Below are 21,586 nucleotides of genomic sequence, written 5' to 3'. Positions count from 1 at the left end.
TTTCATCCCTTTGATAGATGGGTTACATTTGTGGAAATGGAGAGGATTTGGAAGTGTGTATGATTACATGATCCAGAGTGGGCACAGCCAGAGGGAGAGAGGAAGACAGCAAGGACACATGAAAGAAAAGATGAAACGTGACCTTGCTGACCCTTGGATCTGTGGACGGAGGAAGGGCGGGGGGGGCCGGCAAAATGAAAGTGCGGGCACAGCAAGGGGCAGGAAGTTAATCCCCCCCAGGTGTTGTGCCAGTGTTGGCAGGGGGTGCCAGGCCAACCCACTGGCACAGCGGACATCATGCCCCCACCTCGCACCTCAGTGTGGAGCCCCTTAAAGAGGCTGTATGAATGGTGAAAAGTGGGAGGGCTGCAGGTGGCAGCTGAAACGCGGGGCAAAACCTACACACACACACACACACACACACACACACACACACACACACACACACACACACACACACACACACACACACACACACACACGGACACAATGGACCTTAATCCTGAAATATTGATGCCTATGGTAGTTGCTCATTGAAAGCAGAGGGGAGGGGTGTGTGTTTGAGTTGTTCTGACAGATTACCCACACACTCCTGCTGCTGGTCAAGAAGGTTGCTGTCAAAGGATATCCGATCCTCGCCTCTCATCTTTCTCCCCTCGCCACCGCCGCTGTTGTTATTATGTATGCATATTAGCCATTCACACGGGATCAATCACACTGTTGGCCCAGGTCAACACATACACACACACACACGCACAAACCCAGACGCACACCATTTTGCCACACCAGTGGAGCATGGATGCCAGGCGGAGAAAGAGAGGGAGATGTATTCATTCACTTTCTATTGTACACGGATCGAGTGTTAGTCCAGTGAATAGGCAAGGGAGCGCTTGATAATGAGGCCAGTGTTATTACAGAGCCGCTGCAGCCCCTAACGACATCAATCCACTGGGATCAAATAAAGGCTTTTAATTGCTTTGCCACATATTAAAATCCCCGCCGCCATAGACGAGCTGCCCTTGGCGTGCCTGAGCATAAAAGCCATCCGAAAAGATTGTCTGAAAGGCCATCATATAGCACGGGCAAAGCCTCTCTCAATTCATGTCTTTGCAATTATATTTGTGTAACGAAAGCCTATTCAGCGGTCATCATTTTTAGCAGAATATGTGATGACAGCGTTGAATATTTATGATGGTAATAAGAGCGTGGGGATCATATGTTCATTATGTGCTTTGTGTCTGTGTGTTTGCAGGACTGAGTCTGTTGCAGAGAAAATGCTGACCAACTGGTTTACGTTCCTCCTCTACAAGTTTCTAAAGGTAACTCTTAAATATTTATTCTCAACTTTACTGAACATTTTAAGATCCTGGAGGAAAAAGTGGTTTAGTACTAGCCCCAAACAACTAGATGAAATCACTGTCACCTGACTACTGGCTTCATTAGTGTCTCCACTGATAGTTAATCGTTGTGTTTATTACTCTCAGCTTTTTTAATAGAATATATAAAAAAATACACATAAGTGGACTTCTTCTGTATTATAGTACTTCTCCTACTCTGTTAGTCTTGATAAAAAAAAGCGTCCTGCCATAACTGCCTCTAAGATTCAGAGAATAAGTTTTTCTGCTAGCATGTAGGCTGATGTCATTGTGCAACTGACAAGGAGTACCTTTTACTCCATAGGGCACCTGTATGTCCCAAAAAATGTCAAAAAATGTCCCATTTTTCTCCCCCATCTCTCCACTCATCCCTTTACTGCAGCTGGGAGGCGAATAAAAACAATGATAAATGGTCGGTCTCCTCTGTTTGATAAACAGCAGTGTTTTCAGGAGGGAAGACGGGGGTGGCTTCAAGAGTCTGTCTTTTATGACATTTTTCACTGCTTATCCATCAAATGCTTCCCAAACTCCGGCTTCGTTTAAGCAAAGTGTATATATATTGATAGGTGGAACAATTTTCTTTAATTTAGGGCAACCATAGAGTCTAGTGATGTTTATAAGTCTGGCTCAGCAACTCTGAAGGCAAGGCAGTCGGGAAAGCATGACAAAAAGCAACTACAACATTTTTGATAGATATTTTCTCCGACATTATTAAACTTTGCTGACAGTGAGTGGAGTGCAGAAATTGCTTCAAAGTTTTCTTCCTCCCTCTAAACTTTCTGTGTTCCTCTCTCTCCAAATCTCTTTGCAGGAGTGTGCAGGCGAACCTCTCTTCTCTCTTTTCTGTGCCATCAAGCAGCAGATGGAGAAAGGCCCCATTGACTCCATCACAGGAGAGGCACGCTACTCACTCAGCGAGGACAAGCTCATCAGACAACAGATTGACTACAAGACTCTGGTAAGAGGTTCACCTGCCCAGAGGTCCAAGGGCTAAAAGGGGACACTTAATATGCTTTCAGGGACAAGAGGAGAGAGAAAAGGTGGTTATGGGTTGTCGGTCATGAGATTAGCAACGGACATAAAGTTGTCATTGTCACGCTTGACATGCAGGGGGCACGGGAGTGGCGACCTCACTTCCTGTTGAGACCGGAGCTGTCAAGGAAAGAGCAGGGCTGTGGGATGAGGAGGATGGAAAGAGATTATGCATGTGTGTGTTTCTGAACAAGCAGAGAGACGCTGAAGTTCTCCCTTCCTCAAACCTCACATTTATTCCCCAAGTCTGTCTGTTGTCCTTTTTTTCCTCTGTGACTCTGTTTCAGAGGGGAAACTGAGACACTGTTCAGTCCATCTGTCTCTCTCTTCCAGTGTCACGTCTGTTTGTACTTTATGTTCTGGGAGAACAGATTTTCCTCTCTCAACGCCCGTGGAACTGTGATAGGGAAAAGAGGCCCATCAGGTTTGCCTTTTACAACAGAATCCCCAGTACTCCAGTATAGACATGTAGAAAACTACACTTAAAGATAAAGAACATTTTAAGAAAAGTTGATTTTTTTGTGTAGAGATACAAGTTTGGGACGGTATATACATAGACAATAACACATTTATCCTCTCACTTACAATTCATATTTGTGTTAATCTTCTAATCTGGGTATTTCCATCCAGCACCTGCAGGTTGTACTGAAAGAACTGATGGATTTCCTTGTAATATTATAATTACAGTAGCTGACTTGCTGCTCATCAGTTCAGGTGGATTCATTTCTGTCTCTCCTCTATCTTTGAGGAATGAGCACTTTCCCTGTAATTCTCTCACAGACCCTTTTTATTGGAGCTCCACTGAGTACCAGTCCACACTGCAATCAACATTATTAGCATAAAACATACAAACCTTTTCTCTGCCATGATGCTTGGATGTTTTTATCTCCAAGTCGACTGCCACAGTTGCAAAATATTGCAAGAAACCTAAACTATTGATGCCCAAAAACATGAACCCCATGGGAAATGTAACAAAGCTGTCTTTTAAAACAACATGGGAGTTTGGGATAATGTTCACTGGCAGTTTGCTGCCAGCCCCTACCTCACAGTGGCAGTCTTGTGTGTATTTCCCCTACAGGTGGTGAACTGCATCCATCCAGAGAATGAGAAAAGTCCAGAGATCCAGGTGAAGGTGCTGAACTGTGACACCATCAGCCAGGTGAAGGAGAAGATCCTGGATGCCATCTACAAGAACGTCCCACACTCCCATCGCCTAAAAGCTTCCGACATGGACCTGGGTACGAATCTTAGTCTTTGTCATAGAGAAATAATGTGAAAAAGTGGGCAAACAGTCACCTTTGGTTGCTGGAACATTTGTTTACCTTCCACATAGTCCAAGAACTTTACGTTTCTTCATATATTTGCATGCAGATTATGGGATATTAATAATTCCACATTTCAGAGCTGTCGTTGATTAAACATTTCTACCCATGCCGTGTTTCCCATCTATGTGCCTGGAGAAAAGCAGGCTGAACTTAGACACCCATTGATTTTCACAAAGGCCTCTCCCACCCTCTCTTAAAAAGTACAAGTCTTCTTAGATATACAGGAGAAGCTTTCTTTTCAACCTCAGGAGGCTTGACTTCCTGGCTCTCTCAGTCAGATGTCTGAGATTGGTCTCTCCCCTCCCCAAACTTCCCATCGATCCACCCTCTTGTCGACTAGCGTCTGAGTCACATGATTGATCAGCTAATCAATCGAGAGGCTCAGTGATCTTTTCCTTACAAAATCATTTCCCTAGTGTGCTTCTTTTTCTTTTTTTTCTCCTTTCTTTTCCCTAAGTTGAACTGTTTTTCTTAGGAATCTCAATTGTCTCTGAAGACATGTAGTGCTCAGGTTTTTTGGTACACCTTGTGTGTGTGCACATGTGCACAGACATGCATGCTTGTGAGCAACAATATTATCCATTATTGTTTATCTGCCCATACCTACGGGCTGTCTCTGCACCATGCACCATGCTTTTTATGGTTTAATATTGCCAGATGGATTTTGTAAGCCCCCGTTGTGTGTTCGTAATAGCATATTCATAACCAACCCCGGCTCTAAGATGGGCTGAGCGCATACCGTGGGGAATCTGCCTGTGTGATCGCTAAGTGAAGAGATTGGTTTAGCCTTTTGACAACATTCCTGGATAAAATTGTTTTATGGCCCCCTTTGGGCAGGATGTGTTGTTCTATTATTGTTTTATTACAAGGGGGAATTGGAAATTGTGAGAGTTAGCTGGCCACTCGCTCCGTATGTGAGAGAGCATGAGTAAATATGCAAGCTCACACGCGTAATTCAACTTCTTCACTGTTTACACAACGTATCTGACATGCTGCACAGATTAGAAGAAATATCTCTCCTGTCCATAAACAGACAGAGAGCACATGTTTGTATCATCACACCCCTGTAGGTTTTTTTATTTGCAATTCATGCTGTTTAAATTAGCATATGTATGTTGAGGATAATGTTTGTCGGAAACAGGTCTTTAATTTGATCGTTTAGTTATTTTGAGGCACTTTCTCTTTGTATACAGATGATATCAGCGGGTCTCATGATCTCTGACACACACACACATACACAGCCTGATTGCAGTGGCTGATACGGATAATGGCATTGTGGCAGGCCTGTCCTGAGACAGATTGTCCAGGAGTGCTGTTATCCCAGATATTGTTCTTAATTCCCCTCTGCTGCAATCTGCAATCCCCCCACGCAGGGTTTCAGAGAAGATGGGCCCTGAGAACAAAGAATCTGGGCCTCGTGTGTGTGTGTGTGTATCCCTGTGTCCCGTGTTACCAGTAGCAAATGTGTGTCATGCATCTCAGTGGAGAACAGTCACCTTCAGCCTTTCTCTTCACCATCAGCTTGCAAACACTCCCCAAAGCCCTTATCTCTTTGGCTGTATGTGAGTCTGAAATGCAAGTCTGCACACCCTGTTCTCTTCCTGCTGAGTAGCGACCAGTGGATTTGGGAATCAGAGTAATCTCAGTTTGCTCTGCTTTCAAACCAAGTTTATTCTTTTATTCGTCCCTTTCTGCCTTCCTTTTTTCTCATTCCTTCATTTGTTTACCGAGCCTCGACTGGAGACGGGCGCTCATTTGCATCTTTATGGGAAGACGTACTGTATAGACCAAAACAACAGGAGAATCTTTATTTCCTGCAGATTTTTCAGATGCTAACACAATTCTGGCCGATCCTCCAAAGACAGGCCTCATCATGCACCGCAGTGATTGCCGCTTTGTTTTCCTGTTTGTGATCAGAATAGGAGATGACAGTGGCCGCCGCAAGTGGGAAGCACAGCAAGGAGGCGCAGGCACAATAACGTATTCATAAAGCCCATGATGTCTGCAAAAAGAATAGAGGAATCAACTGCTAGTTTGTTGTCGAGATGATTCCTTTTTCACTTATGATAATGTTGCCGGGGCATTGTGAGATGTTTCTATCAAAGCTTTTGTTTTGTTTTGTGCTGAGGTTGCACAGATATGGGAAGCCTGTTGTGTTTGCGGTGTAGATGTAATTCGGTTGTAAGGTCATGTAAATGTCGTCTTGTTTTTTAAATGAAAGACACTGTCATGATCTGCAAGCTTTAAAGCCATTGCTTTATGTTTGCAGGCTGACTAGTTTCTCCATATCCTGCCGGGATGGATGTGAGTGTAGTCTGCTTCTACCGAAGCTCCCAGCAATATAAGAGCAGCTAGGCAGGGGGCTTAGAGCAGTGGATGGGGGTTTGACAAGGGGAGAGCAAGGACCAACAGCGCCTTCAGAGAGCAGAGCATAAGGGCCAGTGCTGCAGATGGAGAAGGAAGTGCACAAGCCCTGGGCATGCAGCCGTAATCACACCCATCGATCGCACCAGCGAGCGAGATGGAAAGCTAAGAGGGAGAGGTTTATTCTAAAAAAGAGCAGAGTGGGTGATTAATTCAACTCGCCTCTTGTTACTGTGGCTCACGTGTGTGCCATTTCTCTTTTGGTTCTTCGTCTCTTTGCCTCTCTCTTCCACTCCTACTCTCAAGATTTTGTTTTTCTCCTCTTTTTGACTCTCTTTAGGCTTTTCGTGACAGCATGAAACGATTGTTCTGAAGGAAGCAAAGAAAAACCTCAGTAGATGAAGATGGAGATAGTGACAACTAGTTCTCTGGCAGAACTTTTCAACTACACAACGTCATTTCTTTAACTTCAACATATTGATTGCTTCTAAAAACACACCCTCAGGATTTTGCCATTTATCTGTCTTGTTAAAAAACACCACGGTCTCCTAAGAAATCCAACATTAGGACAACCAAAATCCCTCGTTTCTTGTACCAAAGAAATAGCAAGACTTTGACATATCTTGACAGATATGAGTAAAAAGTAAATAGTGTCAACATGGTTGGTAATACACTGATCTTTTTGGCAGAATGGCGTCAGGGTCGAGGACAGCGCATGATCCTGCAGGATGAGGACGTCACCACGAAGATCGAAGGTGACTGGAAGAGACTGAACATGCTGGCCCATTATCAGGTACGACTGGCTGTATATTCTAAAATTCAGTCAACTGTAACCAGCATTAAGCTCATTAAAATACCCAAAGATATGTTTCCTTGGGGTCTGTGTTTGTCTGCAGTGTTGGACACCCATAAACGTACTTATTTGAGCAAAATTTCGAAGTTGTTGAAGTTTTTAGAAGTACAAAGGGTTTATAAAGTTTTAGATCTCACACAGAAAAGAGTGAAAAAAAGAAAGATTGCTAATCTGCTGAGACTTAGCCCTCTGGAGCTTGTAATAGATAGATTACATCTTTTGTTTGAAGACGTTCACGTCTTCTTTCAAGAAAGGTACCGTTGTTTTCATCCCATTCCCACGGCAAAAGTGCACAAACACAAGGCTGCAACACATCTCTGACACATTAAGAAAACTTTATGATACCAAGCACAAGGCCTCATATTTAGCATTAATCTTGTGTTGTGTTTTACACATTAATTTCAGCCTTGCTCTTCTTTACCTCCCATCATCCCTCTATCTGCTGATGCCCGCCCAAATCACCTCAACCTTTTCCTCTCTTTTCCTGATAATCTTCACTGAGCTCCAAAACCATCTAATGGACAATGCAGTCAAAGCACTTTCTCACCATTTAGTTGTGCAAGTCTTCAGCTGACACACACCATCAACACAAGTTATCTGTCAGGCGAAGGGGAATGAGGCAGGAAGTGACCAACGACAGTAACACTTGGATGTAATCCCTTATATGTGAAGAGGGGGAGAGGGATCGAGATAAAATCTGATGTGCGGCCCAATTGCCGGCTTATCTCTGAAATGGATTATTAACATAGATTTCATATACAGAATAGACACACAAGGTACTGTATGCACAAATGTACAGTTAATAGCACAAGTTAAAGTCTGATTATGCATATTTATAACAGGAAGTAACATGAAAACACACACATACCTTTATGTAGAACAAACACATATCAGCAGGTGTTTTGTGCCTCACGAGTAGCGACCGTCCATCCAGCCCACCAGAATGAGAGCGGATGGAGAAACAGGCCGGCTTTGTCAACATGCTGTTAATAATACGAGCCGCTACGCGAGCGGCGACTGTCCGCTCCAAGTGCAGTTTGCACGGTGCCTAAATTAAATGTCAGCATCAGCAAGTGTCAACAGGCTCCGAGTGCGTGGCGCGGGTGGAATGGATTAGAGAGCTGATTCAAATCGGAGATAAGATAATGAAGACAGAAGTTAATTCCTTTTTTTTTCAGGCCAGGGAATAAGGGCGTCTTATCCTTGACAGACCGCAATGAAAAAAAACTACTCCCATCCACTTCAAATTAGTGAGCGGGCGAAGCAAAGGGCGAGGAAGGGAGGGGACACCACAAACATATTCAGACTTCAGTCAAGGGCATCTGTAATTCTATGCTGAGCATTTCCACTCATGTTGTTGTGACTTTATTTCACAAAAAAAAGGTTAAATGTATAAATGACTTTGTTGAAGATCTTGTCGCTTCGCTAATCAAATACATCGGTGCACTCTATTGATTGATGCCAACCCAGATGTGCTACTTTGTTTGGTCTCGGGATGTCCTCCAGACGTGTAATCTAAATATTGTTTGACTTGTTCGGAGCTAATATGACCGACCAGACACACTCAATAGAATCATGTGCTCTCCTCCATTAAGATAATCTGGTTTGATCTGCCACTAGTCAAACTCACCCACTCGCACTGCCTTCAGTTACAGTGTGGCAGTTTGCATCACAAACTCAGTGAAAAGTTTGATGTCTTGTTCAGGAAAACATCACATCAGTTTGGCATTTGCCATATCAGATCTTTCTGGCCCCATAATGAGAGACATATCTCTCCTCCTCGCCTCTTTCAGGAAACTGTGCTCTGCTTTCGGCCTTTATCCTCTCCTGCAAATGTTATTTCCCCAAATGCCACTCCGCCTCTTCATTATGTGCCATTGTGCTCTGCTTGTTCATATATCCATTCAACATGTAAGAGCAGTGATCAGGGAGCGTGCTTAAGGGTATTGGAGAGTTGGGGGTTCCCCACAAAGGAATAACAAGATTTGCCCTGTGGGCCTCCTGCTTACAATAATATAAACGTATTATGCGTAAGGAGCAGATTGAGTGACTGGATGAAATAATGATACAATCTTAATAAGACCCCAGCTCTCTCACGCACACACACACACACACACACACACACACAAATACACAAATGGCCCCTGGTTCTCATTCCCTGTCCCATCCACCCACACTATGATAGAGATCACTTCAATTAACCCTGCCTTACCCTGCAGCACGGGTAGCCAGATTATGCAGAATATGGGTATACTGTGTGTGTGTGTAAATGTGTGTGTGTGTGTGTGTGTGTGTGGGCACGGCTGGGACAGAGCACATCCCAGTTGTGTTAATTGAATCCTGTCTGGCTTTTTGGAGGAGGAGGCGCACACGATTGAGTCATTCATTCACTCGCACACACTTATTTACACGTAGACCAACACACACACTGCTAGATTGTTCACACCATCATACACACATGCACACACACACACACTATCCAGCCCTAGAGGAAAGGTATTATTGAATAGAGACTGTGGGACATCCCCTCTCACACAGGCCTGTATGATGCTCTGCTAAACTCTCCCTCCCCCTGTCAGTCATCATATGCATGTGTGGGCTGAATAGAGCACATAAGGGTAATAAGATATTCTGTTTATCCACATGAAACCAGAATAGATGCAGAGAAATATAGAAAATGACACCAGCACTGATTGGTTGTGTTAGAAATCTGCTCTCATGAAAAAAACAAAATCTCTGCAAATGGCTTTCGTTTTCAATCGTGAATTTGCATAAAACATGTATGTCTGCCTTTCAGGTCCCTGATAATGCAGTAATGGCCTTGGTTCCCAAGCAAGTTACAGCCTACAATTCAGTAAACAACTCTACCGTGTCTCGAACTTCTGCAAGTAAATACGGTAAGCTGACCTATTTCTGTACATGTACAAGTATCAGTGGTATCTGTGTCACACTCATGCATTGGTATTATTTCATATTGTTATTAAATATTAAGAAGTACAACATTACAGCAATAAACTGGACCCTTTGTCAGGTGCAGGGGGAAAGTGTGTCATTTAAATAAATTGTATTTCCCTCACCATTGGTGTGGCTTCAGTCATGCACGTGCATGCAAACCTCAAAATGATCCTTATACGCAAAAATACACTTAAAAATCATTTGAGGAATAGTTTAAGTCACACACACAAGACTAAAAACACAAAATATGTGCATAAACAACATTATTAGAGAAAGTAGGGAAAAGAAATACAGCCACCTGAGAGTGCACGAGCATCCACAGGACCCTGCATGACAACACTGACAGACCTAGAAAGACACAATTTAGAGTAGTTGAAAGGATTTCTAAAACATAACAAGAGACCAAATGGACTTTTTCTTCTGTTGTTCTGGCCTCTTGAGACTCCAAAGTACGTCCATGTGTTTTTTTCCGCCTGTCCATCTGCTCCATGTCTCCTTGAACCTGAGAAACCATCAAGTTAGTTGCTGATCAAAGGGCCGGCCTCAGTGGCCACAAACACTTCAGACACATCAAATGTGGTGCCACATTATTAGCATCGCCTCATCTCCATACGGTCTCACCTCGCTGCTGCGGCTCCAAATTAGACCAGATAAGACAAGGTGCAACAGAAAAGGGGGGGAGGATGCCAGGGCTATCTCCCTCTGCTGTTTTTTTAAGGGACTGACTTCAAACACAAGTGTGATCCACTTCGCAACTGGCGTGGTACTTGAGAGTGACTTTGAACTCTTTCCGAACACAATGGCCAAATAGTGGAGAAAGAGACGAGGTTGAATTTAATATAGCTGCTGAAGAGGGAGAGCAGAGCGGGAGGGAAAGTTGTGGAAAAGGTACAGAGATAAAGACAAACACTGTGTAACATCTCGAGTCAGACCATGAAAGCAGAACCCTTTGTGTCTTTGATGTAACGTTTCCATCAAAAACCACAAGGAGAGGGAAAAAAGAAACAGCAGGAAAATAACACCTCCTTTGTGTGGAGCTGGATCAGAATAGAATCCAAGCAGAAATCTCTCTCCTGTGTATCCCTGACTCTGCATCACCCTCAGCTTTCTAACTTCTTGAATAAATAATTAGCGCAAAATGAATGTGCTACCCACTCGGCCTCCTCACACAGACCCAGCTCACATCAACTTGCACTCACACAACCTCAAAAAGGCACAATTAGCGCTGCGCTTGTCCAGCGTCCCTGACAAAAAAAAATAAAAAATTCAACACTCGACGCAGATCTTTAAACAAAACTGCAGCTAAATATTGCTCACCGAAGTCCAAATATTTTCAGCTGATCAGTGTAATTAAGTTTCAGCAGTCGACATGCACACACACGCACACACCCCTTCTCTGTATCTGATATCTCCAGCTGTCTCCTTTTCCCTGAACTCTCTCCTCACGCTTTTTTCTCTGGACAGATTGATTTCTGTCACGGTGAAAAACACTCCTTTTTCTTTCCCCACTCCTCTCTCTAAACCGCACCCACTGATCAATTTTTTTTCACACTGTGTAAACATTCATTGAGCCATGTGTTTGGAAATGTCATCGCCACTCCGGCCATTGGGTGGGCCATACATATTTCATCTCGTCTGACACCTGTTCGATTTTGTGTCAGCCGGCGATGCCATGCCTCGTCCCCAGGAGAAGACGGCATGAAAAATTAAGCATGCACACTTTCTAAAAGTTTCATATCCAATCTCACAGACCTGTAAATTGGAAGCCACGAGCTGTATTCTGTGGCTGACATGCAGGTTATGGCTTTCTTTGCCTCTCTGGTGAAGCGACTGGGTTGGATTTTGAGATTGTTTTTTTCATTTGTTTCTGTGTTTGTGCTGCTCTTTTCTTCTTGCTTATCTCACACTCTGCTCTGATTCAGCTTTTTATTGTCAGGTCAAAATTCACCTTATTACTGCAAGCAAACACTGACTGCACATTGTGGTTTTCTGACCTGTTGATTTACATCAGAACTGCATGAACTAATGCATGTTGTTCTACACAGAGAACATGATCAAGTACACCGGAAGCCCTGACAGCCTGCGCTCCCGTACTCCCATGATCACTCCTGACCTCGAGAGCGGGGTCAAGGTTTGGCACCTTGTGAAGAACCACGAGCACGGAGACCAAAAGGAGGGCGACCGCGGCAGTAAGATGGTCTCAGAGATCTACCTGACACGACTTCTGGCTACCAAGGTGGGCCTCTCAGTCTAGGACTCTCAGTCCTACTGTATGTGAAAAACACTTTATATTAAGGTAAACATTCACCATTAACTAGTTGCTTATTAGCATGCATATTAGTATCATATTGACTTTCTATTAGTCATTATAAAAGCACTTATAAAGGCCTAACTCTGTGGATTAAGGTTAAGGTTATGAAGGTGGTAATTCATGTACAATAATGTCCTTCTGTACAATCAATAAGCAGTAATTAGGAGGTTATTGAGGGAAAACTCTTAGTTGATGGCTTAGTAGTTATAGAATATGGTCATGCAGAATTAGGCATTATTAAATGCTTTATAATGACGAGTTGAGCCAACATGCTGCTAATATTCATTCTACATAAGCAGCTATAAGTAATTATTTCAGGCTGTTTTTTTTCTCGAAGCAGTTCAGAAGGTGAAAGGTAAAAGGTCACGCTAACCTTCACCCTGTGCTGCTGTGACTCAGATCCCCCTCATTTAATTTAAATATTCATGTTTACTTTGGATGAGTCATCTCAGAGGAAAAGATTATTCAAATGTATTCCTCTATCCCCTCAGGTGAGAAACGAGAAAATAGATATTTCTGTTTGTTTTCTCATTTCATTGCTGTTGCGTTAACGCAGCGGCATATCAACAAGGGCAAAGAAGAAAAGACCCATGAAGCCAGTGAAGGTGTTTCTGTAATGAAAAAAAATGATCAGGCAAAAATAGAAATGGCTATAAAATGAGTCTCTTTGAGTGTGTATTGCGACAATGGCCTCCAGAAAAAAAGAAAAAAAAAGAGTTAATTTGGTTTGAAGGGAAAAGTGACTTTGATCCAACAGCTGAATGCAAATTTCCAATCCACTCTGAAAGCACCACCTCCCTCTGTTTTTCTCATCAAGACATCCGCTCTATCAGACGCAGACAGAGGCGCGCAGGGAAGCTAGCAGAAAAAAACTCTGATCTGAGAAATGTTCCGGCTGTAATATTTTTTGAATCAGGAACACTTCAGCTTGTTTTTTAGTATCATTTTTTTATTTTAATCCACTGTCCCCTGCTTGTTTAACATCAGCTGCAAACACACACACTGGCAGTGGTCTAAAACGGAGTGTGTCACACAGTAAACAGGGCAAGAAAGAAAGAGGAAGCGGGGGAATAAAATCATTCCTGAATGTCTTTAGCCAATTAGCAGACCACATGAAACTCATTTGTCACATGGCTTCACAAGCAAGTCCAGATTTTTTGGTGTCCCTCTCTTCAGAGGAGTCTTTATGTGAGGCTATACAACTTCTGCAGAACAGTGGCCTCTCATTGCAATTACAGCATAATGGTTAGTGCTAAATTACAGCAATAGCATGATTCGTGGCAATAGCTATCTATAAAGTTTACAGCATTAGCTAGCATTAGCCGAAACCTTCTGAACGTATTGAACCAAAACAAGAAAAAAATGCATTTTATTTTCAAGAGAGGATGAATTATTTCTTCTTTACAAAGTTTCACAGTCTTCCTTTCATCAGCAGGCAGCAGCAGCAGTTCAGTGTTGCTGGAGAAAACACAGACATCACAGGCTAAACAGACAAACAACTGATCACCTCTCTCTCTGTCTACACTTGGGTGAACTAATGACTGCAGATGTGTGGGTAGATGAGCGAAAGCAGGTGATCATTTAAAGCAGATAACCGAGACAGCAAAACAGGACACGATGAGCCGCATATTAAGAAACTAATAAACATATTGGAGGCTGCAGAACGGGAGGTAGGAGGGGAGGAGGGAGCAGCCGTCACCATGACACTTACCGCGTAGCCCTCCGCACACCTACACACATGTGCGCGTCACCTCTCGGCCTCTGTGAGCCGCTCTATTTCCCTGCCATTATCCCATTCGGGAGGGCAGGAAGGCGGCTTCTGACGGCAGACAGCACATCATCTTTCCAGATGGATTGTTTTTGTGAAATAACCAGTTTATCTTGGCCGGCCATCTCTCATGGTGAGAAATGATTGGGCAGACAGGCAGTGTAATTGACTGCGTTTGGCTTTCACCTTGCCAATAAATACCTCTCCCTGGCAACGCCGCTGACGTCTCTCATATTAGCTCCATCAGTGTCACTCTGACTGAGTGTGGGTACGGGGCCTGTTCATGTGTGTGGAGAGCGGAGGGCCGCTGGGAAGGATTGCATTTCCTGTTCTCTCTCGTACACTCAAGACCGTGTGTGTGCCCATCTGTACCTCACGGTGGCTCCTCTCTATTTCTGTTTCGCCACCGTTCTGATTATTTGCCTTCCCCTCATTTCAATGTAAAGGCAGGCAGCATCAAAACTTCCAGATGACACATTGTGTTTAGAGTGCGGTCTAATGACGGGGGTAGATGGTCATGGGGGGGATGTGTCGGCAGTTTTAGCTCCACCAGGGAACACGAGAACCCTGTTGATGATGACAGTGTTGATGCATAAGTCCCCCTTGAGATAGAGGATGACATAAAATGTCACGGCCTCAGTACTTGTAGGCACACATGCAGGCGTTAGTATCTGCACGCACATATACTGTAAGCATGCACAGATAAAATGTTAGGCCTCCCTTTGCCAGCTAATGCAGCCTGTCACTTGGAAGGCACGTGGGCTTGATAAAGAGATACCAGATTCCATCTTCATAGAAAAACGATAAGCTGTCGGGATTGTGGGCCACATTAGAATTATAGCCGTGATTGTCGGACTAACAGGATTCTCTCCTCCCACTCTCTTCCACCTCCCTTGACTCGGTGATTCGGTCACCCCCTCCAACCCAAATTGGATTTTTATTTGCCAGTGCCTGTACACACCTCATCTGCCACACTCAATGGCCTCTTCTCCTGATAGGAAACCTCTGTCGTTTCATTTCCATCCCTCGCTCTCGCCTTTTCCCATGCATCCCATCAGCTCATTCTTTACAAGAGGATTAGATTCTCTCACTCTCTGTCTCTCCTCTCTCTTCTCCTCCTCCTCCTTAAAGTCGCCAACATTAAATCAAATTAGGGTCAATGGTGCAGTGTGGGAGCTAATCCGGCAGCACAAAGAGGCTTAGGAGATGCGCCTCCTGTTCCCAGATATTATTAAAAGTCAGCTGTGAAATAACAATTTCCCCCATCAAAGCTGCAAGCAGATTGAGGGACCGGGTCTGCGAGATAGGAACCAGACACATAAACATCGGAGCTAGGGGAGAAAGTGACATGCACTGCACAACTCATGAACTCACACAGGTAAAATATGGTTTATGCCAATCTTTCTGTCCACATTGGACTTTGATATGTTGCAAAATATATTACAGTGACTATCTCATTCACTGGTTCCGACGGGTCCCGTTCAATATACATACTGGCTGAACACACTGAAATTGCAAAGACTGGAGCTTCTTGTATATTTTCCAAGTCACCTTTATTGATTGTGTTTGCCTTGTTCATTCCTGTGTAGCAGTGGAAACTTGAATATATATAATTATGAGGTTTTTTGGCGTCATGTGATCGGTTTTCCATCTCCCCTGTCCCTCCTCTGCAGGGTACGTTACAGAAGTTTGTGGACGACCTGTTTGAGACCATCTTCAGCACGGCCCATCGAGGCAGCGCCCTGCCCCTGGCCATCAAGTACATGTTTGACTTCCTGGACGAGCAGGCCGACAAACACAACATCCATGACCCGCATGTCCGACACACATGGAAGAGCAACTGGTGAGCGGAGCATCTGAATGTGCCGCACAGACTGAACACAGACACGTACACAGAAGTAGAGCGCTCTGCTGTGAATGTTTAAGAAAGTGGGGAGTTATTCAAATCTTTGACAGACATAAACTTCATTTCAGTTTTAGCGCTCCGGTGTGGTGCCTTTGGCTTCACTCATGACATTTTCCTTCTGCACTCTTTAAGGCACTGCAGACATAATCAGTACATTCTGGCACATTTCACATGGCATAGCCCTGGTGTTGCCCTGTGTCAGTGCCAAGCTTCACCACACGCCTCTTCCATTGCTAATATCCATTAACCACAGGGGTGTGTAATCTTCATTAAAGCCAACCACGAGGGGCTAATCCAATTGGCTGCCAAGACTCTCTTTCTATTATCATGGATAACTGGGCCAAAAAACGCCTGTCACTGTGGAAATCTCCATAGTGACAAATGTCCGCACTCAGGTGGAGGAAGTGCACCTCTAAATTAATATCTACTGATTAATTTAGACCAGACTGACCTCTGTGAGTCCACCTTAAGAGGCTGGTAGGGGTTAAAGAACCAACAGTGCACCAGAACACGGTGAGGAGGGAAATGAAAAGGTGAAGAAAGGGAAGTGAACTCAGCGGGAGTTAAACGCACACTAATATCTCATTAGCCTCCTGGCCTCTGCCAAGATCCCAGCAAGCATCACTCAGCCCAGGGGAACCAAGGAGATGGGAGGATAAAATTGATGTGCATCGAGGGACAAATAGAAAGATGGAGGGAGGAATGGGAAAGGGTTAGCAAATGAAGGGGGAGAAATATTATTTACTTTACACTATAGTCCTAATTTTGGTCCATTCCTGCATCTGGGCCATTTGCAGTGTGTGTTAAGTGTTTTCTGAGAGCGCAACGGGTCGCTCTTGCATTAGACTTTTAATGGAATGGGCTCTCACTAGAGGGCTGTGAATGAATAGCAATTTATCATAACACGCCATCACAAAAAGCCACTTAGATTGCACACAACAGTTTGTCCTGATGCCACCACAGATATCTTCTCTGTGTGGGATGTGCGCGTTCGTGCGCGCCTGGCCGTAACCTTTAATCGGCTCAAAAGAGTGCAATCTTGGCTGCGACAAAAGCCTTCATTTTGTCTGACGGCAGAGAATAATAATGGCCGTGCCCCTCCCATGCTGGGCCCCTGCCCCATTAAACTGACCAGGCCCATTGTCATCATACATGCCATTAAGTTCAACCAGAGCCCCTACATCCCCCTGCTACCCCCACCTCCCCTTCATGGTTTCCCCGCACATCGTCTGATGTAGCACTTATGTTTGATCAGGACCTATACGGTTACAGGTTTGCAATATTGACATTATTGTAATATCATAACAGGGGAGATGGCCCAATGGTAGAACCACCAACCAGCACACACGTCCCAGAGGACATTGTTTGAGCATGCCAGCAGTGCGTCTCTGTGATCCTCTCGCTGTTCTGGATCTACATGTTGCTGCTGTCACTTTGATTGTGACACATAGTATAGAATTTGTTATTAATAGTAGATAGATCAGAGAATATTATAGATCCGAGACCAAACTGAGAGAAATGCGGGCCTGAGAGAGGGGCACAATTACAAATCCATCTGCTACTTCAGCACCACGGACAGCGCCATGGATTTATCAATACACAGCTAGGCTACTGATAATTCCGAGCCATGGTCGGATAAAGGATCAATGAGTCAGGCAGACTGGATTAACATATTCAGCGAAACAACCCCTCTGCCCCTCCACTCTCTCTGCTGCTAAGGGATGGGCACAACATCCATGCACTTTGACAGAGACATAAAGATGGCATCCAGGTTTTAGTCTAACCCAGGAAACCATCTGTGACCCCTCACAAACCAAGGCCATCCTTCATCCTTCTCGTGATTGCAGTAGTAGTAAAAATGTGTGTGAATTTTAGAAGCTAAAATTCACTGAAAATGTTTCTGCATTGTGTTGCAATGCATATTTGTATGCATGTACAGTGAGTGTGTGCATGCATGAGTCACTGGCTCCTAGAGCATCTCCAGATGGTATCTTTTGGATTAGCAGCAGTGTGTCAGCATCTCCTCTCATCCTCATGTCTCTGTATTTGGTGTGTGTGTCTGTCTGCACTGTGTGTTTGTCATGTGAGGATGCAGCAGACAGAATCTTAATTATTGTGCAAAACTGGCACACACACACCCCTCTTTTCTGCATGCAGATGACCACCTATCTGCTGTCTGAACCCACTCAGATTATAAATGGCATCATTAGGACTTTGAGGGTCAAGCCAATTATATGGAATTAGTGAAGTTTTCATATTGTTTGAAGCCCTTTTGTACAGACATGTAGCTTGTTCAGGAGTAGATTGCAGCTTCCCATTCACATGAATGGTCGTGTCCTTTCGCCTACTGAGGTCCAGTTGGAACAAGGCCCAGCCAGGTCACCTTTATAAAGCCGTTAATTCAGACCTTACATCGCTGCATGAAAAAGGTCAGGCTCAGTCACTTCCCTCTCCGTGCTGTCATGCCCTGAGTGGGATGCCCCGAATCACAACATCTGTGACCCTTTGGCTGCCAATGGCAAGCAACTTCATTAGGTCCGCCTGCAGGAATGGGCCAACATCCCACAACTGCAGCTTCAGAGGTTCAAAGTGTCAATCAGTGCACGCGACTGAAGGACCGCAGGGAGACTTAGATGGTGTGGATGTACTTGTGTGTTGCTTTTGTTGTCTTCCTTTGCAGCAAAGTGCCTGTCGCAAAAACATTTAGAACAGCCAAGCTTACGGTAGTGTGGTGGTTTTGTCAATCATGGCTGGTAAGCTTGGTAAGTTGGTTCGGATCAGCAGAGTTGATTGACGCCTTTGAAATGGGCAGTGTACTCCATCCATGAAATCCATGAAATAGATCTGCTTACATCAGCACTATATAGTAAATAAAACTACTGTAGTGACTGTTGTTTATATTATCAAATGCTTCCTGTTTTTTTTAAATGATATAAGCACTCTATAGCTTTAGATCGATGGACAGAGCAACAGCCTTTTAATAAAAAGGCTTTTTCTGATTCTGCTAGCGTAACTCCTCTAGGATAAGAGATGCCCTTGATCTTGGCAGCTGATATTTAACCTAATCCCTGACCAAAAGAACCGATCATGGCCACCAGATTCAGATTCCTAAAACTACTCAGCGTGAGTGAACAGCTGAAGAAATTCTGCGCTTTGCCTATTTTCAACACAATAGGTAATATGTAGATGTTATTATGGTGATCATTTTGGAACGGCTCATGCCTCAAATCACAGGGCAGCTGGGCCAAATCGCCAACAATTGAGGGGACGCAGCAGCGGTGTTAATATCCCTTTGATCCCTGCGCCTAATCCCACTAGATTCTTTGCTTAGATTAATTTTGAAGTCATAATGCTGATTTTTTTTTTTCTTCCTCTGACTCCAAATCCTCTTTTGTTAGATTGTACATGTGAATGGCTTTGTGGGTGGTTGTGCTTGGATAAATGCTTAGTGGGATGTAGGGGAGCATCGGTAGTATTTAAACGATTGCATTTTAGTTTGGGTTTTTGCCCCCCCTCCCCAATCCTTTAATATTGTGCCACACAGACAAACGCCTATGCAGGCTAGGCTGCAGTGTCTTTCCTGTGTGATTTTTGCCACATCAGCTAAAAGAGCATAGCCCAGAGAATAGTAAAGATACAGAGATCCAAGTAACACTCAGCTCTTTCTTAATACCACCTGAGCCCTTTCACTGCAACACACAGATAAAGCTGGCCCTATATCTATTCATTTTGGCAGAAACAAGCCCAGCAAATAAACAGACTTGTATATTTTTATTATTCTGGACAGGCACAAAATAGGACCCACTTGCACAAACAAGGCAATATGAACTGTGTCAGTGTGCGGCCCCCAGCGAGGACCCCTGGACACTGCTGGAAAAAAATGAGAGCCAGCCACCACCTGGTTTTAAAGATAAAGGCTTTATTGAATTGAGCACACACATCAAATAGAGCACATCGGCAACAGCAGGGCCTGTGTACTGGCTTTGCAAAGTGAATGAATCCTCGTCCCCCTTCTGGTGCATAATATGCTCACGCCTATTGCCCGGCTGGCCGTAGCAAATATAAAAATGGCATGTAGGGACTTAATCTCAGAGCAGTTCAACCGGACAGCACTGTTGTTTAACTTCACACTCTTTGTTGCTCTGTTTGTTTGTATGTCTATTTGAGCATTGTGTCACTGAGATGGTGCAGAACAATCAGTGCAAAAGTAATTTGTTTGACAGGAGGCCCAACACAACAGAGTAGATCAACATGCAGAACATGTTCGAAGTAATTTGTCTCATACAGTAAGCTGTTTTTCTAACAGATGACATTTTGTTTACAGGTTGCAGTACAATTTCAGTTAAAGTAAAACACCCATAACATCATTTCTTATAGTGGGAAAGTGAAATATTGAACAAGAAAGTGTCAGGAAAACCCATTCAAACAGAGACTGACTGCAGCACAACAACATATTTTACTGTTGTTTGACTGTAATAAAAAAAGTAAAACTTCTAAGTTTCTATAATCACAACTACTTTGTTCTCTTCCTCCCCCTCTCTGCAGCCTACCTCTGCGTTTCTGGGTGAATGTGATCAAGAACCCCCAGTTTGTGTTTGACATACATAAGAGCAGCATCACAGATGCCTGTCTGTCCGTGGTGGCCCAGACCTTCATGGACTCCTGCTCCACCTCAGAACATCGCCTTGGGAAGGACTCACCCTCCAACAAGCTGCTTTATGCCAAGGACATTCCCAGCTACAAGAGCTGGGTGGAGAGGTGAGCTGTCGATAAAACGTACACGTGTAAACACCACACGCTGGATGGATGAGGGGAGGAAATGTGTGTGTATGTGTGGGCTGCGCTCTTATGTGAGTGGAAGCATCAGGAAACCTGCATTAGCCATGTTTCATTCCACACACACACAATGCAAGTGTAGCACTGTGATCTATGGGCCATGAAACCCAATCCAAATTACAACACAGTGGGAATGGATGGGAGTGCCCAGGGCTCGAGATCTACAGTACAGAGCAGTCAGTGTGGAGGAGTAAAAGAGGGGGGAGAGAGTTTTTTTGAGAGTAGCAGGAGGTAGGAGCCAGTAATTTGTTAAAATGAGAGTTTTATTAAATTTATTTGTCAGCAGGGGAGGCGAAGAGGTCCTGAATAAAAGATGGGGCAGTGTGAAGCAGTCACAGTATTTATGTGTCGGTAGGTTTGTCACCAGGCAAGCCTCGGGACGAGAACATGTGCGCTGTTTGAATAGGTGGAACCAAATGAGGAGCTTGAGGCTCAGGACTGTACTCATTAGTCGTCTGTGCGTCTGCAGAGTGAGGAAATAGTGAGGTCCGCTGCCGATTCATCCCAGGAGATGTTCGGATACTGTAAGCAGAAAAATGATCTGTGTGGGGTGGACGGAGACTGCTGCTGCTGCTGCGGGGGGCACAACAAGCAGAAATATTAGCCTGTATTCAGTGACTGTTTAAAGCGCCGGTTTGTGTGTACACACTGTTGTTAAAGACCAAACATGCATACTCAGGGGTTTTCAGGAAATGCTGTTTGTGTAAATAGAAACATCCCAGTGTCCTGTAGTGTATATAAATCATGCCTGCGTTGCAAGTTTGGTGGAGCAGTACCATCAGCAGTGAACACCCCACAGTGGAACTGCGTTATTCAGTTGGAAAAGCCTCAGTAATAAAGTAATGACTGAGTAAGATTGG

General features: G+C 44.2%; 1 protein-coding gene across 2 annotated transcripts in view; it reads left to right on the top strand.

The window, feature by feature from the left end:
* Positions 1–21,586, top strand: part of plxna4 (plexin A4) — a 231,080-nt gene that overhangs the window by 204,497 nt on the left and 4,997 nt on the right. The window contains exons 23-30 of one of the 2 annotated variants that reach the window (XM_070992584.1): positions 1,253–1,319; positions 2,188–2,334; positions 3,487–3,646; positions 6,787–6,890; positions 9,748–9,847; positions 11,951–12,141; positions 15,658–15,827; positions 20,436–20,648. In XM_070992584.1, coding sequence (XP_070848685.1) covers positions 1,253–1,319; positions 2,188–2,334; positions 3,487–3,646; positions 6,787–6,890; positions 9,748–9,847; positions 11,951–12,141; positions 15,658–15,827; positions 20,436–20,648 — 1,152 coding nt within the window. Of the gene's footprint in view, positions 1–17; positions 87–1,252; positions 1,320–2,187; positions 2,335–3,486; positions 3,647–6,786; positions 6,891–9,747; positions 9,848–11,950; positions 12,142–15,657; positions 15,828–20,435; positions 20,649–21,586 lie in introns of those variants that run through there. The other variant, XM_070992585.1, reaches the window with a different exon arrangement.

This window comes from Chaetodon trifascialis, chromosome 22 (genome assembly GCF_039877785.1).
Source record: "Chaetodon trifascialis isolate fChaTrf1 chromosome 22, fChaTrf1.hap1, whole genome shotgun sequence".
Classification (NCBI taxonomy): Eukaryota; Metazoa; Chordata; class Actinopteri; order Chaetodontiformes; family Chaetodontidae; genus Chaetodon; species Chaetodon trifascialis.
Note: the sequence above shows the minus strand (reverse complement) of the source record. Positions and strands in the feature narration are given on the sequence as shown.